The following is a 16,552-nucleotide window of genomic DNA, read 5'->3' on the forward strand; positions in this document are numbered from 1 at the left end:
GCCAGAGGCCATCAATTTTCTGCTTTCCCATCACATGTGTTCCATTACCCTCTCTTTAACACAATGATCTCCAGTTCCATCATTTTACTGCAGATGTCATGATACCTTTCTTTTTTTTTTAAGTTTTCTTCACAGCTGAGTAAAATTTCCTTGTGCATACATCTTACATTTTCTTTTTTTTAATTAAATTTATTTTAAAAACAGAGATAAATGTACAGATTTTAAAAGAATTTTTGCATAAAACTAAATATTTTTGTCGGTACTTGATTTTTTTAAAGGTTTGATAGGATGCATTGAAAACTTACTAGTTACAATGAGCATAAAGTACATATAAAACAAAAATTTACATTTACATGGAAATAGTCAAAGTTTTCTTGGTGTGTAAAGATTAAACATAATGATTTTTAAATACCAAGGATACACAAGGCTGCATTCTTAGCTCTTTAAAATATTGATGATTTAAGGTCTAGGTGTACCACATTTGAGAGGGTGCTATATACTTTTTGTTTTTTTTTTTTTTCTAAGAAGGACTGAGGCTTCACATTTTGGTCTTCCTTCTTTTTGATCTTCATTTGGTCTGTGAATTGTTTCTTGGATATTCAGAGATTTCTGGGGCTAGTATCCAATTATCAGTAACTGCATATTATGTCTATTCTTTTGTGACTGGATTATCTCGCTCAGGACATTCTCTAGTTACATCCATTTGCCTAGGAATTTCGTAAAGTCATTGTTTCTAATAGCTGAGTAGTACTCCATTGTGTAAATGTGCCACAATTTTTGTATCCATTCATCTCCTGAAGGACATCTGGTTCTTTCCAGATTCTGACTATTATAAATAAGGCTGCTATGAACATGGTGGAGCATGTGTCCTTATTATATGTTGGAGCATCTTTGAGGTATATGCCCGGATGTGGAATAACTGGGTCTTCAGATACCTTTTTTTTAAAGGCTGGAAAAAAAAAAAATCCCATTGTGATATATGTCACATTTCTTTTATCCATTCGTCCATTCACAGACAAGGAGGCTGACGTTGTACCTTAACCACAGTGAATTAATATACCAATACCCACAGAGAAATGTGCACAAATCTCTAGAATATCTATTTAAAATTCCTTTGGGTAAAAACTCAGGAACAGTATACCTTTAAGTTTTGTATTATATTTTTATTCAGTGTGCATGTGCTGCTGTGCTTGCCCATATGTGAAGGTCAGAGGACAACTTCCAGTAGTTGGTTCTTTCCCCCATGTGAATTCCAGGAACTTGAGTTGTGAAAATTCACGGCAGAAACCTTACCCACTAAACCATCCTGACAACCCGAAAAGCAGTTTAATTTGCACTTTCCTGGTGGCTTAAAACATCTAACACTTCCTCAATTCGTTAGCCCACTTATTGACTGTATGATATTTTGTGCTTTTTAAAATTCTCTATAGATTCTAAATATTGATTCTTGTCTAATACATAGATGAAGAAGTTTTTTTTTTCCAATTCTATAGGTTGTCTTTTCACTCTGGTGACTGTTTTTTCCTTTGCAATATATATAGAATCTTAATTTCATGTAACCCAATTATGTCAACTGTTGAATGCTACTGAAGTCCTTTCCAAAAAATTCCTTGTCTACATGTTAACGTATATAACAGACCATTAATCAACAACAAAAAGAACCAAGTACTTGATTCAGGCTACAACATGCATTAACCTTAAAAACAGTATAACTACATCAATAATGTAGTTTCTATGTTATGTAGTGAGAGTAAAGTCACAAAATAACACAAATTATTCCATTTATACAAATCAAGATGAAGAGAAAATTAGTAAAGTACCTTCTGTACAAGCATGGGGACCTGGAGCACACATTACAAGGCTAGGGGTGGTGCCAAGCTCTTCTAATTCCAGTCCTGGGGAAGCAGGGACAAAAGGCTCCCTGGAGCTCAGTGACTAGCCAGCCTAGCCAGTCAGTTCATGCTAATCAGGGACCAATGAGACATTCTGTCTCCAAAACCAAGATGGATGGCTTCTCTCCTGAGGAGTGACAGATGACGGTGATCTTTGCCCTACATACAAAAACCTGATCACACACAAACATGATCATGCACATGAAAATATGATCACACACATACACATGATATCACACATACACATAATCACACATGCAAACATGATCTCTCACAAATTAAAATAGGTAAAATAAAAGATTCTTAGCTTCATAAACAAAATATGCAAAAGCAGATAGTAAACCAGCTCTGTCCCACTGACCACAGTTTCTTGACTCTGGAATTCAAAAGTTAAAACAGAAAGCAGGAAGATGGAAAGTAGGGTTGGAAATTCCACATCACAATGAGCAAAGAGGCAAAGGGGCAAAGTAAGGGAGAATGATATCTAAATTTCAAGTCATAGAATATTCCAGCTGTAATAGGAGACAGATCTGAAGGAAATGAGATAAGAAGCCAAAGCATATCCCCTCTTTTTAATCTCGAGGAGGGTGGCCAAGGCAGAACAAATACTGATAAGGCTGAAAAGATGACAGACTAGGAAAACATTTACATGGTAAATACAAAGGAAGGGAAACAGAAAGAACATCTGCAACACCGCCTGTGGTGTCGGCTTGGGGAACCAGGTGTGGAGGGAATAGTAGATCATTAACTAGAACCAGGAGGAAAAGTGAGACAGTTCTCTGGAGAAACCAGTAGCCAAAGAGATGAGCTCATGCCCAACAAGTTAAGTATTTCTTTATCAGGTCCTCTCTCTACTCAAGTCCCCAGGAAGCAGAATACATTCCCCAGTCCACTGATTTGCAATGTGACTAGTATTGGCTAACAGAATAAGGAAGTGACAGTTTCCCTGTTCTAAGTTTAAGCCAGAGAAGGTTTCATGTTTCCACATTAATGTTTTTCTTACTGTCCTTTTTCATAAACACAAGTCTAAGCTAAGAGCATGAGAGACACATGGACCAGACCTGGCCCCACAGAGCCCCAGGCTAAATTAGATGATGCTCAACTAATTTACAACTGGCCTGTAAACTTGACAACACAGCAAGTCTGGGTCACCACATTCCCAGCCTTGGTCAGAAACCACCTATGTGCATGCAGTGATAAGTAACTGTGGTGAGGTCTGTTGCATACAAAAACTAGTGAGTGCTTACAAAATACCAAAGACATAATGTCCAAAGGGGAAATGCAGGTAAGAATTTAAAACTAAGAAAACTAGGGGTGATATAATTGTTCAACATGTATTCAAATCACCAAAGTCTTCAATTAGTAAAACACGGTTTTATTTTAGAAAGGTATTTGGCTTCTGTGGTAAGCAGAACAGTGTCCACCAGTGTGGCTTGTGAGTTAAATGTCCCTATAGGCTCATGTGTTAAACTACTTGGTCCCCAGCTGCTGGCCCTGTTTGAAGACACTGGGAAAGCTTTAGGAGATAAATTAAACTGGATTAAGTGATCTCCACAGGACAGATCGTCAGGTTATAGCTCAGCCCTCCTTCTTGCTCTCTGGATGCTTTTTATCAGTCCAGATATAAGCAAGCAACCACATACTCCTCCAACCACAGTCAATGGCTACTCCTGCCACTACACATTCCCTGACAGGCTGAACTGTTCCTACAAACCATGAGCCAAAAGAAATCTATGACCCCTCCTTCTCAGGCTGCCATTTGGATGGTATTTTATAATTGATATGAGAAAAATAATACATTCCCAAAAGACAACCATGTCATGATATGTGACAAGAGATGCATGTGACCAAGGTTAAAGACCTTGGGATGGAGAGATTAGCCTAGACTATCATGTGAGTCCAATGACATGGGCCCTTAAGAGTGAAAACTTCCCCTTTCCCAGCTAGATGAGATGGAGCTGAGACACTGACAGCACAAGTTCAAGTGTGCAGGGACAACCTGCCACGACTCTAAGATGGAGGAGAGGCACACAGGGAAAGGTGAGCAGTGTCTCAAACATGGAAGTGACTAGGAAATGGATTTTCTTTACGGTCTCCAGAAAATAACTACCAATCGTTTCATTTTAGTCCAATGTACTCCATGTCAGACTCTGAATCTAGACAACTATAAAACAGAGGGTTATGTTATTTCAAGCCTCAAAGTTTGTTTAATCTGTTAGGGAAGTAACGAAATAAATATGAAGCCTCACAAAACATATGTGAAAGAACTAACAGTAAATTTTTTTTAAATCTCAAACCCAATCTAATATAAAATTCCATTCTTTTCTTAGCACTCAACAAATCCAATTATCACCACTAATAACAGTATCCTCAAATCGAATAAGCAGTTGAACACACTAGCAAATAGTGATAATCTTCATTGTAATGGTGCAGGCATTCTTTCAGACTGCTGACAGAAAGTCCCCAAGTAGAAGGATGTGCTCTCCTGGTACCTACAAAATTCTTAAGCCTCCCAAACTAGAGAAACCACATTTTAATCTCATATTTACTAATGAAGTAAACAAAACCAACAAAAGACCAGACAGCCTGTTTAGAAAGTGAGTGTTCTATTTAAAATTAAACAAAGGCTCTAGATATTGCCATCAATCTTACATTAAATAAAATCTTGATTTCATGGCTAATTTTTCAATCTTTTAATATTCTATTAATATAAAATCTCCAGATATCATTAAAAATTATATGTGTAATTATAAATATTTGTGAAGCTCAAAAATCTGATGAGGTTATGATGGTAAAGAGCAATGTACTTACCTATGATTGGCACTTAATTCATAAATATTTGAGTTGTTCAATAAAAACATTTTTAGGTTTCAAATGGAACAGTGCTTTAGGAGAAACTAAAGTCTAGAATGACATCATCATATCCTAGAACACATGGGACTCTCAGAAAAGCAGCACTGTCACATAAGCTTACAACCCCAGCCCACGGGAGGGAGACAGGGAAGATCTTGAGTCCACTCATTTGTTTTGAGTCCACTCATTTGTTCTGGGGAATAAAGTACTTAGTCACCCAAGGTCCTGAGCTTCATCTCTACCACAACGAGGGGAGGTGTTAGTGAAATTTATTAATCAAAAAAAAAAAAAAAAAAGTAAAACTGCAGTTAAACAAATTCCTGCAGTAACATGGTACAAACTAACCTCACAACGTCTAAAACCACCTACCTGCCTTTACTTAAGAGTCACATTAAGAAGTTTGCTGCTTATGCAATTAAGCAAGACTATCAGAAGGGCTTAAGAGCTGTGATTTTCAGATCGGTATTAAGTCATATTCAAAAGGTTTGGTGGAGAGGGAAGAGGAGGACACCTGGCAGGCTGCACCAGGAAAACAGAACTATCTGCAGTTACCTGGGTAACTAAACCACACAGATTAAATGAGTAACAGGAGACTATTCAGCTAATAGCTCTCACCCGGCCACATCTGTCCTCTCACTACAAAATCATAAAAGGAAAAATAATTCACGGTCAGATCCAATAAAACAAGACAAGAAAAACAATGTGAAAATGAAGTTCACTTCAGTACTCAAAGATCCGTGACCCCAAGAGACCAATCCAAGTATTTCAAAAGCAAAGAACCTTTTACACTGAGGTGGGGTTTTGAACTAAATAATGTTTCGGGCTAATATGAGAGAAACCCATTAACATCTCTGGCAGTAACTTTTCAACCCAAGCGCAGTAATGTTCCAGAAAAAGCACTGCAAGGGGGGAAGAAGGGGTGACAGCTTGCCAGCCTGCCTCGACCCACCACAGCTGAGAACACAGAGCTGAGGCTGCAGGTGCTCAAACGCCAAGAACAATCAGCCGCTCCTTACTCTCATCAAGTCTCCTAGGGACAGAATAAAAGAAAGGCAAGCAGGTAAGGAAAACTCAGAGGCTAGTATGGTGATGGAACTCCTCTGAAACACATGGAGTTCGTACCTTCACTGGCCTTTCCTCCACACACCTCCTCCACCTGGTGCTCCCAGGAAAGACTCCAGCAGGATGGAGACTACAGAGCCTCCTTAGATGATGCAGGAGGAAGAAAAGGCCCAAGCAAGCACCCACTGTTTCTAGTAGAAGGAAAGAAAACTATTACTAAAACTTCTACCATCAGAGTCAAGACAGGAAACAGTACAGGGCCCGACCTACTATCTATCCATAGGGAAGGTCGGAACTTCCTCAAACTGCAGTAGATACAGAACAGAGAGAAAGGACAAGTGTGCTCAAAGAGCTCCATAGCCCAGCCTCAGCAGCCTTCCAAGCCCTAAGTCTGCAGAGACTGCCTCTGGCCACCCATTTCCAACCAAGCATACACTGGTAGTAAGCATGGACAGCTATGCTAGGGGAAAGCAAGCCCCCACTGAGATGCAGGAAACAGCACCAAGCACAACACTAAGACAAACCCAACAACTCAGCCCTGTACTGAGCACAAAGAGTTCTGCTGGTGGTAACCATGGAAACCATAAAACCAAACCTAGCTCAGCCCCTGATTACACTGACTCAACATGACACATTAAAAGACAAACCTATTTACTTTCTTTCATCTTGTCCATTCTATGCAGAACATTTCAGCATTTAATTTAATAATGATAATAATACAGATACATGAAGAAGCAAGGAAAAAACCACATTGTCAAGACAGAAACAGAACCAGACTCAGATGACCAAGATGCAGAGGGAAAAAAAAAAAAAAAAAAAAAAAAAAAACAGAAGCAGGATCTGCTATAGGAAACAGATGTATCCTTCCACTTAGTGAGGTGGAGAGGTTCAGAACAACAGAGCACAGCCCATGGTACTTCAAGCATGTTAATCCCAGCATTCAGAAAACAGAAGCAAGCAGGCCTCTGTGAACTCAAGGCAAGCCTGGTCTACATAGCATGATCCAGACCATCTAGGACTAATAGAGACTCTGTCTCAAACCAAGACAAAACAATGAACTACACAGAGGGTAGTGGGGGATGCAGATGGGAACAGGAGGAATCAGGCATGGGGAGAATGGAGGGGGTGAAGTGGGAAAGACAACTGGAATGAGGAGCATCTCTGGGACAAGGTAGAAAGCAAGGGCAATGAAAACTCCCAGGGATCAATGAGGTGACCCTTGCTAAGATTCCTAGCAATGGGTGATACAGAGTCTGAACTAGCCATCTTCTGTAACCAGGTAAGACTTCCACTAGAGGGACTGGGACACCAACCTAGCCACAAAACATTCAACCTACAATTTGTTCTACCTACAAGATGTGCTGTGGTAAAGGTGCAACAGAAATTGTGAGGGTGGCCAACCAAGGACTGGTCCAGGTTAAGATCCATGCCATAAAAGGGAGACCACCCCTGATAAAATTAAACAAACAAATATATATATATATGAAAAAAACTGACAAAGAGAAGCAAAAACTACCATGCCTCAGATCTTGACTCCATGAACTATTTTTAGTGGATTCTGATGTCAATGCATTTAAAAATAAAGATTACAACTAAAATTATGAACACATCTCATTAAGTTACTAAATAATCTTATGACAGGTTTTTATAACTTTCTGAAGCGGGCATATGGTATGACTTTTAGGCCAGTAAAACACATCAAACTGTATACTACAGTAAAATTTGGGAATGATATAATAAGAATTTTCTAGAGGTAAAAATGTTTTTAAACGTTCTTTAAAATGTATAGCCTAATAAATAAATACTTGCAAATAGCAAACCAACAGAAGAATAGACAAGAAATTCAATACAGAAATGTAAAAACTGGTAACTTCTAATGTGGAGAACTAGCACTCTTCACTGCTGGGTAGTGTAAAAAAACAACCTGCACTCCCCACCTTCTCCACAACCAGTCAGAATATAGGTACCATTCACCAAAACAGGGTGCAGGGCCAGAGCCTGAGGAGAGAAGTTGTCTAGCCTGTGTGAGGTCCTAGATTCCACCTCTAGCTGCTCTAGCTTCTGTCACACCCAAAGAAAGCCTCCTTCCTAAGAATGTGTCTGCTAGCTCCACATGTGCCCACATAAAGCTATACTGCACCATTAAACTGCAGTAATAGTCACAGCATTTGCTTCTATGCCTTGGCACCACTAACATACATTTCCCCCAATTCTCCTGTAAAACTCTAACTTTCATGAAGACCCAGTCAAACACTGCTTGCCCTGCTAGCCACCAGCAGTTCCATCGCACTCGAGCCATTTCTCCAATATGATAAACACAACATTTAAGGGAAGTTAGAGCACAATCCTTATCTATGATAGAGTAAGAAGTCTTACTCATCAACCACTAAACCCATAAATAAAAAAGTGCTCGGTTAAAGGAAGAAAATAGAAATGGCTCATAAACACGTTAAAAAATCACAATTCCACTTATTACCTATAAAACTAAAAAAGATAATAGAGTTACCTATGCTAAATATAAACAAATACATTCTAACAGACTTGCTAGTAAGGATACAAACTGACAGGTTGTTTCTTTTCTTTTTTCTTTTGGTACTAGGGGGGTTGAATCTAGGGCCTTACACTTGCTAGACAAGAACTCTAGCCAATACAAGCTAACAGGTGAGTTTGGATTATCTACCAAAATTACAAATATATATATATATCTTCTGACTCAAGAATCCTACTTCTTAGAGCCTACACTTCATATACTTTCATTATATATGATAAGTACATGATTATTCAGTATAGGGTCATTTATATTATTGAAATATTAGAAAATTAAATTACATAAGTTATAGTACATTTATACAGCTAAATATTATATAGTTAAAATAACTGAACAGCACCATCAGAATCTATTTCCACAATATAGATACTTACTTTATGCACTACCATTTACACAAACAATAAGAAATACAGTTTAAAATGCATATACTGGTACAACAAAATGGCTAAAGAACAGGTACAGAAAAGCACCAACTTCTCACTAGCTAACCTTCATACACTTTTAATTGCCTATCATAAACCAATTCATTTAAAATAATTACTTTTAAAGATAAAAACCAACTATTTGTGTTGCTTCCAGTTCATTTTAAAATGCTCAAGGACAGAGGAACAAAACGGGTAGCTTGCACATCCTCACATGACCAAACATAATGCCTCACATAATTAGAACAGAGACTACAGTGGCTAAGTTTATAAAAGTAAGAATATGTTAAATAATCAGGAATTAACATATTCCCCAAATATTTCCCAGTTTTTATTTGGGATATCCCATAATCCAAGGGTTGTACTCCATGATTCTGCAGCTTGAACTCTAATAGACCCCACCCTCCAAAGCCATTGGCACTGATTTTAGACTAGATAATAGTTCTAAAGGCATAACCCTGAGTTACACTGTACTGAATTATCCCTAGATTATGTTGTTCATGTACTAAAATCTAGATTCCAAACACCCACATAAAATTTACTCTTTGTCTTTCTATTCCTCTATCTAAAAAACATTCACCATAGTATCCATACTTCATAGCTATTATGAAGATTAAGTGAACAAGCACATGAAGTGTGCTCAGTTATAATAATTATGTAACAAATGAGGATTCTGTAAATTCTAACTGTTAATGCTCTTTGGAATTTATTACTCCCTCAGCCATGTCTTTTAACTATAGAAATGGTGACATTAGGAAAAAAATATTCAGAAAAAGATTTTTAGAAAGTCTTTTACACTTCATTAACATTAATGTCCTCTGGGGAAATTAGCGCCATGCCCAACAACCAGATGGCATAAGCCTTAAGTCTAAGAGCCGACACTTGCCTTTTTGTCCCTTCCCTCATTCAGCTCAACGGCAGCAGCATTTATGGATAAAAACACTTGAGTTCTAACTCCTACAAAACCAAATTTACAAGTGTAACAAATTTCATTCCTTTCCATATGCTAAAAATCTACATAAAAAATTATGAATGTGTGAGTGTGTGTGTGTCTGCATAACACAATGAACATTGGAAATCTGAAATTCCAATAAATAATTCTAGTACTGGTAATCCTTTAACATCTAATCATAAAGAGCACCTTGAAGAAAAGAATACAATTTAAAGAACAGAACAAAACAGTTTCAGAACTAAATTCCCTGAGATCAAATCCTCATTCTGACATTACCAGTCCTCTGATCTGGACTGGTTCTATGCTCTCATCTTGATGGTTAGTTTCAATTGTCAACTGCAAACCACTGAAGATCACCTGGGCAACGTGAGTCTGGGTGAGGGCTGTGCTGGGCTGTGCTGGGCTGCGCTGGAGCAGTCTCTTCAGCGGTTAAGTGTGGTGGGCAGACTCACGAACTGCATGCTGGGAGACAGACTGAGTGAAAAGAGGCAGCACACAGGCACAAGAAGAAAGACACTCTCACTCTCGGCTCCAGTCAGTGGATGTGACTGGCTTCAAGTTCCTACCACCCCCGTTGCCCCAGGAGCATGGGCTGTAGCTTGGACCGGTCAGCCGAATAAACCCTTTCCTCCTGAGGTGCTCCTGCCAGGATGTTTTATAGCAATGAGGAAGAAACCTCGATTTTCTTCTCTAAACACGAACATACTATAACAGCTTGAAATGGCAGTGCTGAGTAATTAGCTCAAGGTGCTGGTAAGTCCTGCTATTAAGTCTCACCTTTCCTTCAGAACTCTGAAGTCAAAGGAGCACAGATAACAAGCTTTTATAACCATGACCTTTATAGAACTGTGCTTCTGAATCACAACTTTAAGAGTGAATGAGGTAACTAAAAGAACACTTACTTTGTAGCAGCAGCAGCAGCAGCAGCAGCAGCAAAATGTCTGCTGGGCAAGAGACTGTTTACAGAACAAGGGTAAAGAGATGTCTGGTAAACCATCTTGCAAAGACTATGCGTTTGATGATGTATCAAGACTTGGAAAGAAAAACAAAATAATATCATTAAATAATAATCAGTCATACATTTTTACATCCTAAAAACCAGTGTACATATTTTTAAAAGATTTATTTATTGGATATGGGTACACTGTACCCATCCTCAGAAACACCAGAAGAGGCATCGATCCCATTACAGATGGTTGTGAGCCACCATGTGGTTGCTGGGAAGTGACCTGAGGACCTCTGGAAGAGCAGTCCTTAGGTCTTAATCACTGAACCATCTCTTCAGTCCCCCAGTATTTTTTTCTAAAGCAACTAATGTTTTGTGATTCTTAACCACTTTTAAAAAGTGTAATAATAGGAACTAGGAATTTTCTTTTTCATATAATAATCAGGGCTGCTTCAGAAGCAAGAGAATCTGAGTTTGGATCTTCCCAGAATCCACATGAAAAGCTGGGTGTGGTGGCATATGCCTGTAATCCCGGGAATAGAGAGATGCCAGGTGGAGACAAACAGATCCCTGGAAGCTTCTGGACTAGGTAGTCTGACCTACATGGTGAAGTTCCAGGACAATAAGAGTTCAAAGGAAAGATGATAGGTGTCTGAGGATCTACCCTAGGTTGTCCTCTGATCTCTACACATGCACCCATCCCCCACATGAATGCAAACACAAAAACACAAGCAAACATACAAAATATCTAACACTAGGAATAGGGCGTAGTTTAATGACAGAGTTCCTCGCCTAGCACTTGTAAGGTCCTGTGTTCCATAGCAACATTACTAAAAAAGGAAAAACAAAATACAAAAAAAAAAAATCACACTTAGAGAGACTAAAAGCAAGGAAAGACATCTAATGTAGATCAGCCTGACCTGGAACTCACTAAGTAGCCCAGGCTGGACTGAAACATAGGCAGCATGTGATTACAGGCATTTGCCATTACAGTCTCTCCATCTATTCGTACCTTAATCTCATTTAAGCTCAATACATTATTTCATTTTTATTAATAGGAAATATTACATATGTACCCCTAGATTTTTAAAAATAGTTTCTATTTTATTTATTCATTTTTTAAAAAGACTTATTTATTATGTATAAGTACACTATAGCTGTCTCAGACACACAAGAAGCGGGCACCAGAATCCACTACAGGTGGTTGTGAGCCATCATGTGGTTGCTGGGAATTGAACTCAGGACCTCTGGAAGAGCAGTCAGTGCTCTGTTCAGTGCTCTTAACCACTGACCCATCTCTCCAGCCCCCAACTTTTGCTCTTCTTTTATCCTGCCATCCTTCTCCTTCCTCTATTTATTGTTCTTGTCTCCCCACTCACCAGAAACAGAAGATCCATAACCAAAGATTCCTTATTCTCATATTTGTAACAGTGATACTTAGATTATCCAGTTTACAATAAAATCAGACACTGCTTTCTTGATTAAGTTTCATTTAAAAAAAAAAACAATGAGACAAGGTCAGGCTCCCACATGTTGAGATATATAGGAGTTCTCCTATTATTAAAAGTATTGTCAGTTGCATTGAATAATATAATTTAGTGGTTTGTTTGTTTCACACGCTAGTGTAACTTTTATGTGGTTACAGACTATAATAGGTCTGCTGAGCACTCTAAGTAATTCTGATGTGGAATCTGTCCTATGCTTCCCTGCTTACTAATGGGGTAATTCTACTAGTGGACAGCTTTCACACCATTGGAACTGCCTTTGCGGTTTGAAGCCTTTTTATCCCCTCTGTTTATTTTTCAATTGTGCTGCTCTTTCACATTCAAGATATGACGCTTGTCAACTGAACGTGTTACAAATCACGACCTTCAGTTCTTCCCTGCCATTGAATAGGTGAATTTGGCCATGTGCCAAGTGAGATTGGTTTCTTCCTCTTAAAATAGAGAGGTGCAGGCTGTTTCGTGCATTTAAAGATCTGATTTCATTAAATAATGATATTTATAATCATTGTTCTTAAAAAATAAAATAAAAAGGCGTGGTACTAATGGGGCTGTAATACTAACCAATCGGACTTAACTTATTACTGAGAAAAAAAACTAAAGAATTAGTCTACAAATGATAAACATAATAACCTCTGTAAACTTAAGAACTGGAATCACCTTTATTCACAAGGCAACAATAAACACTCCAAGGTTCAGATGTTTACAGACGTAAACCACTTTATATACCACCTTTCCCTTCAGGATTCACTTACCAAACTTAACACACCCGCTATCACACACACAGGTCAGAACCCTGCCTCGTATTCCTCACCCCTGACTGAAAGGATTGTTAATATATCTTCCCATTTCATTCTCAGAGGGACCTACTCCAAGAAGAGAGAAACCTTGCATTAAGGGTCGCGTTTAAGCAGTTGACGGCCCTCTGGGCTGTGGAACCCAGAAGAACATGGAAGCATTTTCGAGTACCTAGAGCAAACTGGTGCCTACGAGATTCTGGCATGTACTCCGCTGCAACAAGAGAATCAGCTCTAGGTTTACTTTCCACGCAAGAACACTGCTTGTCTTACCTCTACGGAGGAACCTGACGGCCGCCGCCATGCTGGTTGCTCCGGATGGTGCTGACGAAATTGGTCCCGGTTTCAACTGCACCGAAACGGGAGAAAGATTCCGCTCGGAAGCCCGCAAAGGGGGAAGGTATTGATAGGAGCAGAGGAGCAGGGCGGGGACGACCTAGTTTAAGGGACTTCGTGGCGTGGTTCCTGTCAGTTCCTCTGCTGGGACTGCCTTTCGTGGTTCCGGTTCCAAGGCTTATCAACCTTCAGGAAAAAAAATGGCTTTGTTAAAAACGCTGTAATTAATCATGCCTTCCTACTTTTAAATTTTGATGTACTCAGAACGATCATTTAAATAGAGGTTAGCCTAGTTCTCTGCCCAAAGTCTGGAAAAACCTGGAGTGTCCCCAGCTTCCTTAAGATTCGGTGTTTTTTGTTTGTTTGTTTGTTTGTTTTTGTTTTTTCTTTAAATGAACATTGCTAGGCGACAGTGCGCCGAGCTAGCATGTGCGCGCCTCTGAGTTCAATCTTCTCGAAAGCAAAGAGAAAACAATCCAACAAACTTCACCACCACCCAAGGCAGGCCATGAGGTCCCGCTCACTCACTCCCCTTTCAGGCAAACTGTAATCTTTCATCGGTCTGCTTTTGGCTTCCAGCTGCTGGCAAGCTGTCAGGACCTAACAAGCAGTACAGTGCTTTAGAAACACGTCTAGAGTTTTGTTTTGGTTCTTGGTCTTTTTATTTGTCTATCTGATTTTGTTCTACATAGCTGTGTGGTTTCTCTAAACCAAATCTGATCACGAATTAAATCAATTCATAAGAATAAATCCCTCCAGTGATTGGCCATTTCTAAAGGCTCACTTATGGCCTCTGCCTACCTCCTCAACCAACAACCTTCCTAATACACATGCTAGTGTACACACACACACACACACACACACACACACACGGAGGGAGGGAGGAGAGGAGAAGACACACATTTCTCACCTCTGTTACATTTTTCCTCTGTGGCTACTGCTTGTATTATCATGTATCACATTCACATAATTTTTCCTGTCAGATTTAAATTCAGACTTCGCCCACTGCTGGCAATCTCCTTTCATACTTCTAGGACTGAATTATGGCCACTTCTTCCTGGTTTTGTATAATAAACAGAAGTGATAATTTTTATTTGAAACAATTCTGAGACCTATTTTCCTATACAATACAATTTACCAACCTAAGTGTACAATTTAGTGGGTTTTAGAGGACTACGAATCGTGCAGCCATCATGATGTATCTCCCTACCTCTTTGAGCTCTTTGTGGTCAGCCATCATTCTGTGGTTCATTTTTGTAACCTCAGCACATAAAGTCAGATAAAGCCCTATTTTTTTTTAAGTTGCCCAGCCTCTGACATTCTTCTATAGGACAGGAAAACAAAGTAAGGTACCACTGAACACAAGGAATGTCTGTTTATATTTGATCATAATTTGGCTTGAAGAAAGCAAACAGCAAAGACAAAAGCCCTGAACCAATCATTCCTCTCTTGATGCTGAGACTAACAGCTTGAGAGACTGAAATGTATAGGCAGGCAGATTTAAGCTGGTAAAGCCACAAAGAAGATTCACAGCAAGGGAAACATTGAAAGGCAAACGGAACCTGCCAGGGACTAGAATTGTCAAGCTTCTAGTTACATGAATCATTCACTTGCAAGAATAGAGCTGGTGTGGGAATGTTGGGGTGGGGGGAATAGAGACTGATAATGGGTGGAGAAAAGGGATAGCAGGCCTCAGACAGGAAGATCACAACTGCCTCAGCTCCTATTACAGTGACTATCAAGATGGTGTCCTTTTTCTTCCCCTCTGTTCTTGTGAGATCCTTTGTCTACCCTGTTGCTTCTACAGTAACTCTTTATCCCCTCAAATAGTACCCTTGAATTTTCATGTTTTCTAAAAATAAAAAAGCAGAAAACCTGTAGGAGTCCATGAGGTACAAAGGTGGAGTTCCAGGCCAGCCTGAGCTACAGAGTAAAGCTCCCCTAACCCTTCATGTGAGAGAGAGAGAGAGAGAGAGAGAGAGAGAGAGAGAGAGAGAGAGAGATTGAGGGGGGGGAGAGGGGGGAGGAGAAGGATGGGGGAAAAGCACATTCACACTCATTCAAACTCAAACACACACACACACACACACACACACACACACACACCTGTAGGAATCTTGTTGCTCTAGTAAAAAAAAAAAAAGTGTGAATTAGCAACTCTACTCCAGAATTAGTAACAAACTCCAGCCTTGAATCTCAGAATTTGAAAAGCTACTTCATTCACTGTAATGCTCAGATGAACTCTGGTGAGAAACTTAAGAATTCTGCGACATAGTTTGTCTCATTTGCAGTCAATTCTAGTTGCTAGAAGGTTCTTGTGTATACTAAATCGGAAATCTCACTATAATTTAAACTTGTTAGAATATGTCTGGTCAGTTCCATTTCCACCTAGGGAACTTTCTGGGACATGAGAACATCTATGTGCCTTCTTTCAAATCTACCCTTCACTTGACTGAATATGTTCCTAGCCCTAATTATCCAGTTTCTCCTTTGGGGGGGTTGGGTAGCAAGAAACTCTACTTTTCTAGGGCCTGACCGAGGACTCCAGTTTGCCTGTGGTTCCTAAAGTATAATCACAAACTGAACAAAACACCCCAAGGCAATAATATTGATTCAGGAAATATTGCTCTGACCTAAAATTGCATTAACTTTGTTGCAGTTCTAACAGCTTCATTTACCACTTTATAATTATCTTGTTTTTCTTCAATGTTCCTTCACTTATGATGAGAAGTTACCACAGACATCTTGAATTTTGAATTAAACTGAACGGAAGCTTTTTGATGAACTTTTTGCTTTACTATTTCTGTATTCTAAAAGAGCAGCACCAACACAAATATAATACTTGTCACATACGTTTAAGTTTTCTGGTAATGACAGCTAAAGAGTAATGAGGAATATACGGGACAGTTGAATGGCTCAATGGGTAGAAGCACTTGCTACAAAGTTTGATAGCTTTCGTTTAATCCCTGAAACCCATCATGGAAGGAGAACCAACTCCTGGATGTTGTTCTCTGACTTCCCCTTGTGTACCACCATGACAAATATTATGGCAGCAGGGACCATAGAATGTCTACACCAAGGCTTGTACCATTAGAGTGTGTGTGTGTGTGTGTGTGTGTGTGTGTGTGTGTGTGTGTGCAGTCACCCATGCAAATAAATACATGTTAAAAAACAAAAACTGATTTAATAAATTAACCTAATATGCCCATAAGTCTAACATATATTCAACACAAAAATTGCAA

At 39.2% G+C, this 16,552-nt stretch overlaps 1 protein-coding gene across 1 annotated transcript in view; it reads right to left on the reverse strand.

The window, feature by feature from the left end:
• MRPL1 (mitochondrial ribosomal protein L1) overlaps positions 1–13,300 on the reverse strand; it is a 51,834-nt gene extending 38,534 nt beyond the window's left edge. Inside the window, exons 1-2 of the mRNA XM_080925070.1 lie at positions 13,248–13,300; positions 10,632–10,761 (exon numbers count right to left, since the gene is read on the reverse strand). Of these exons, the coding sequence (XP_080781196.1) occupies positions 10,632–10,761; positions 13,248–13,278 (161 nt within the window). The 5' untranslated portion in view covers positions 13,279–13,300. The remainder of the gene's footprint in view (positions 1–10,631; positions 10,762–13,247) is intronic.
• Positions 13,301–16,552: the final 3,252 nt, after the last annotated feature.

The sequence above is a fragment of the Micromys minutus genome, assembly GCF_963924665.1.
Source record: "Micromys minutus genome assembly, chromosome: 11".
NCBI lineage: Eukaryota > Metazoa > Chordata > Mammalia > Rodentia > Muridae > Micromys > Micromys minutus.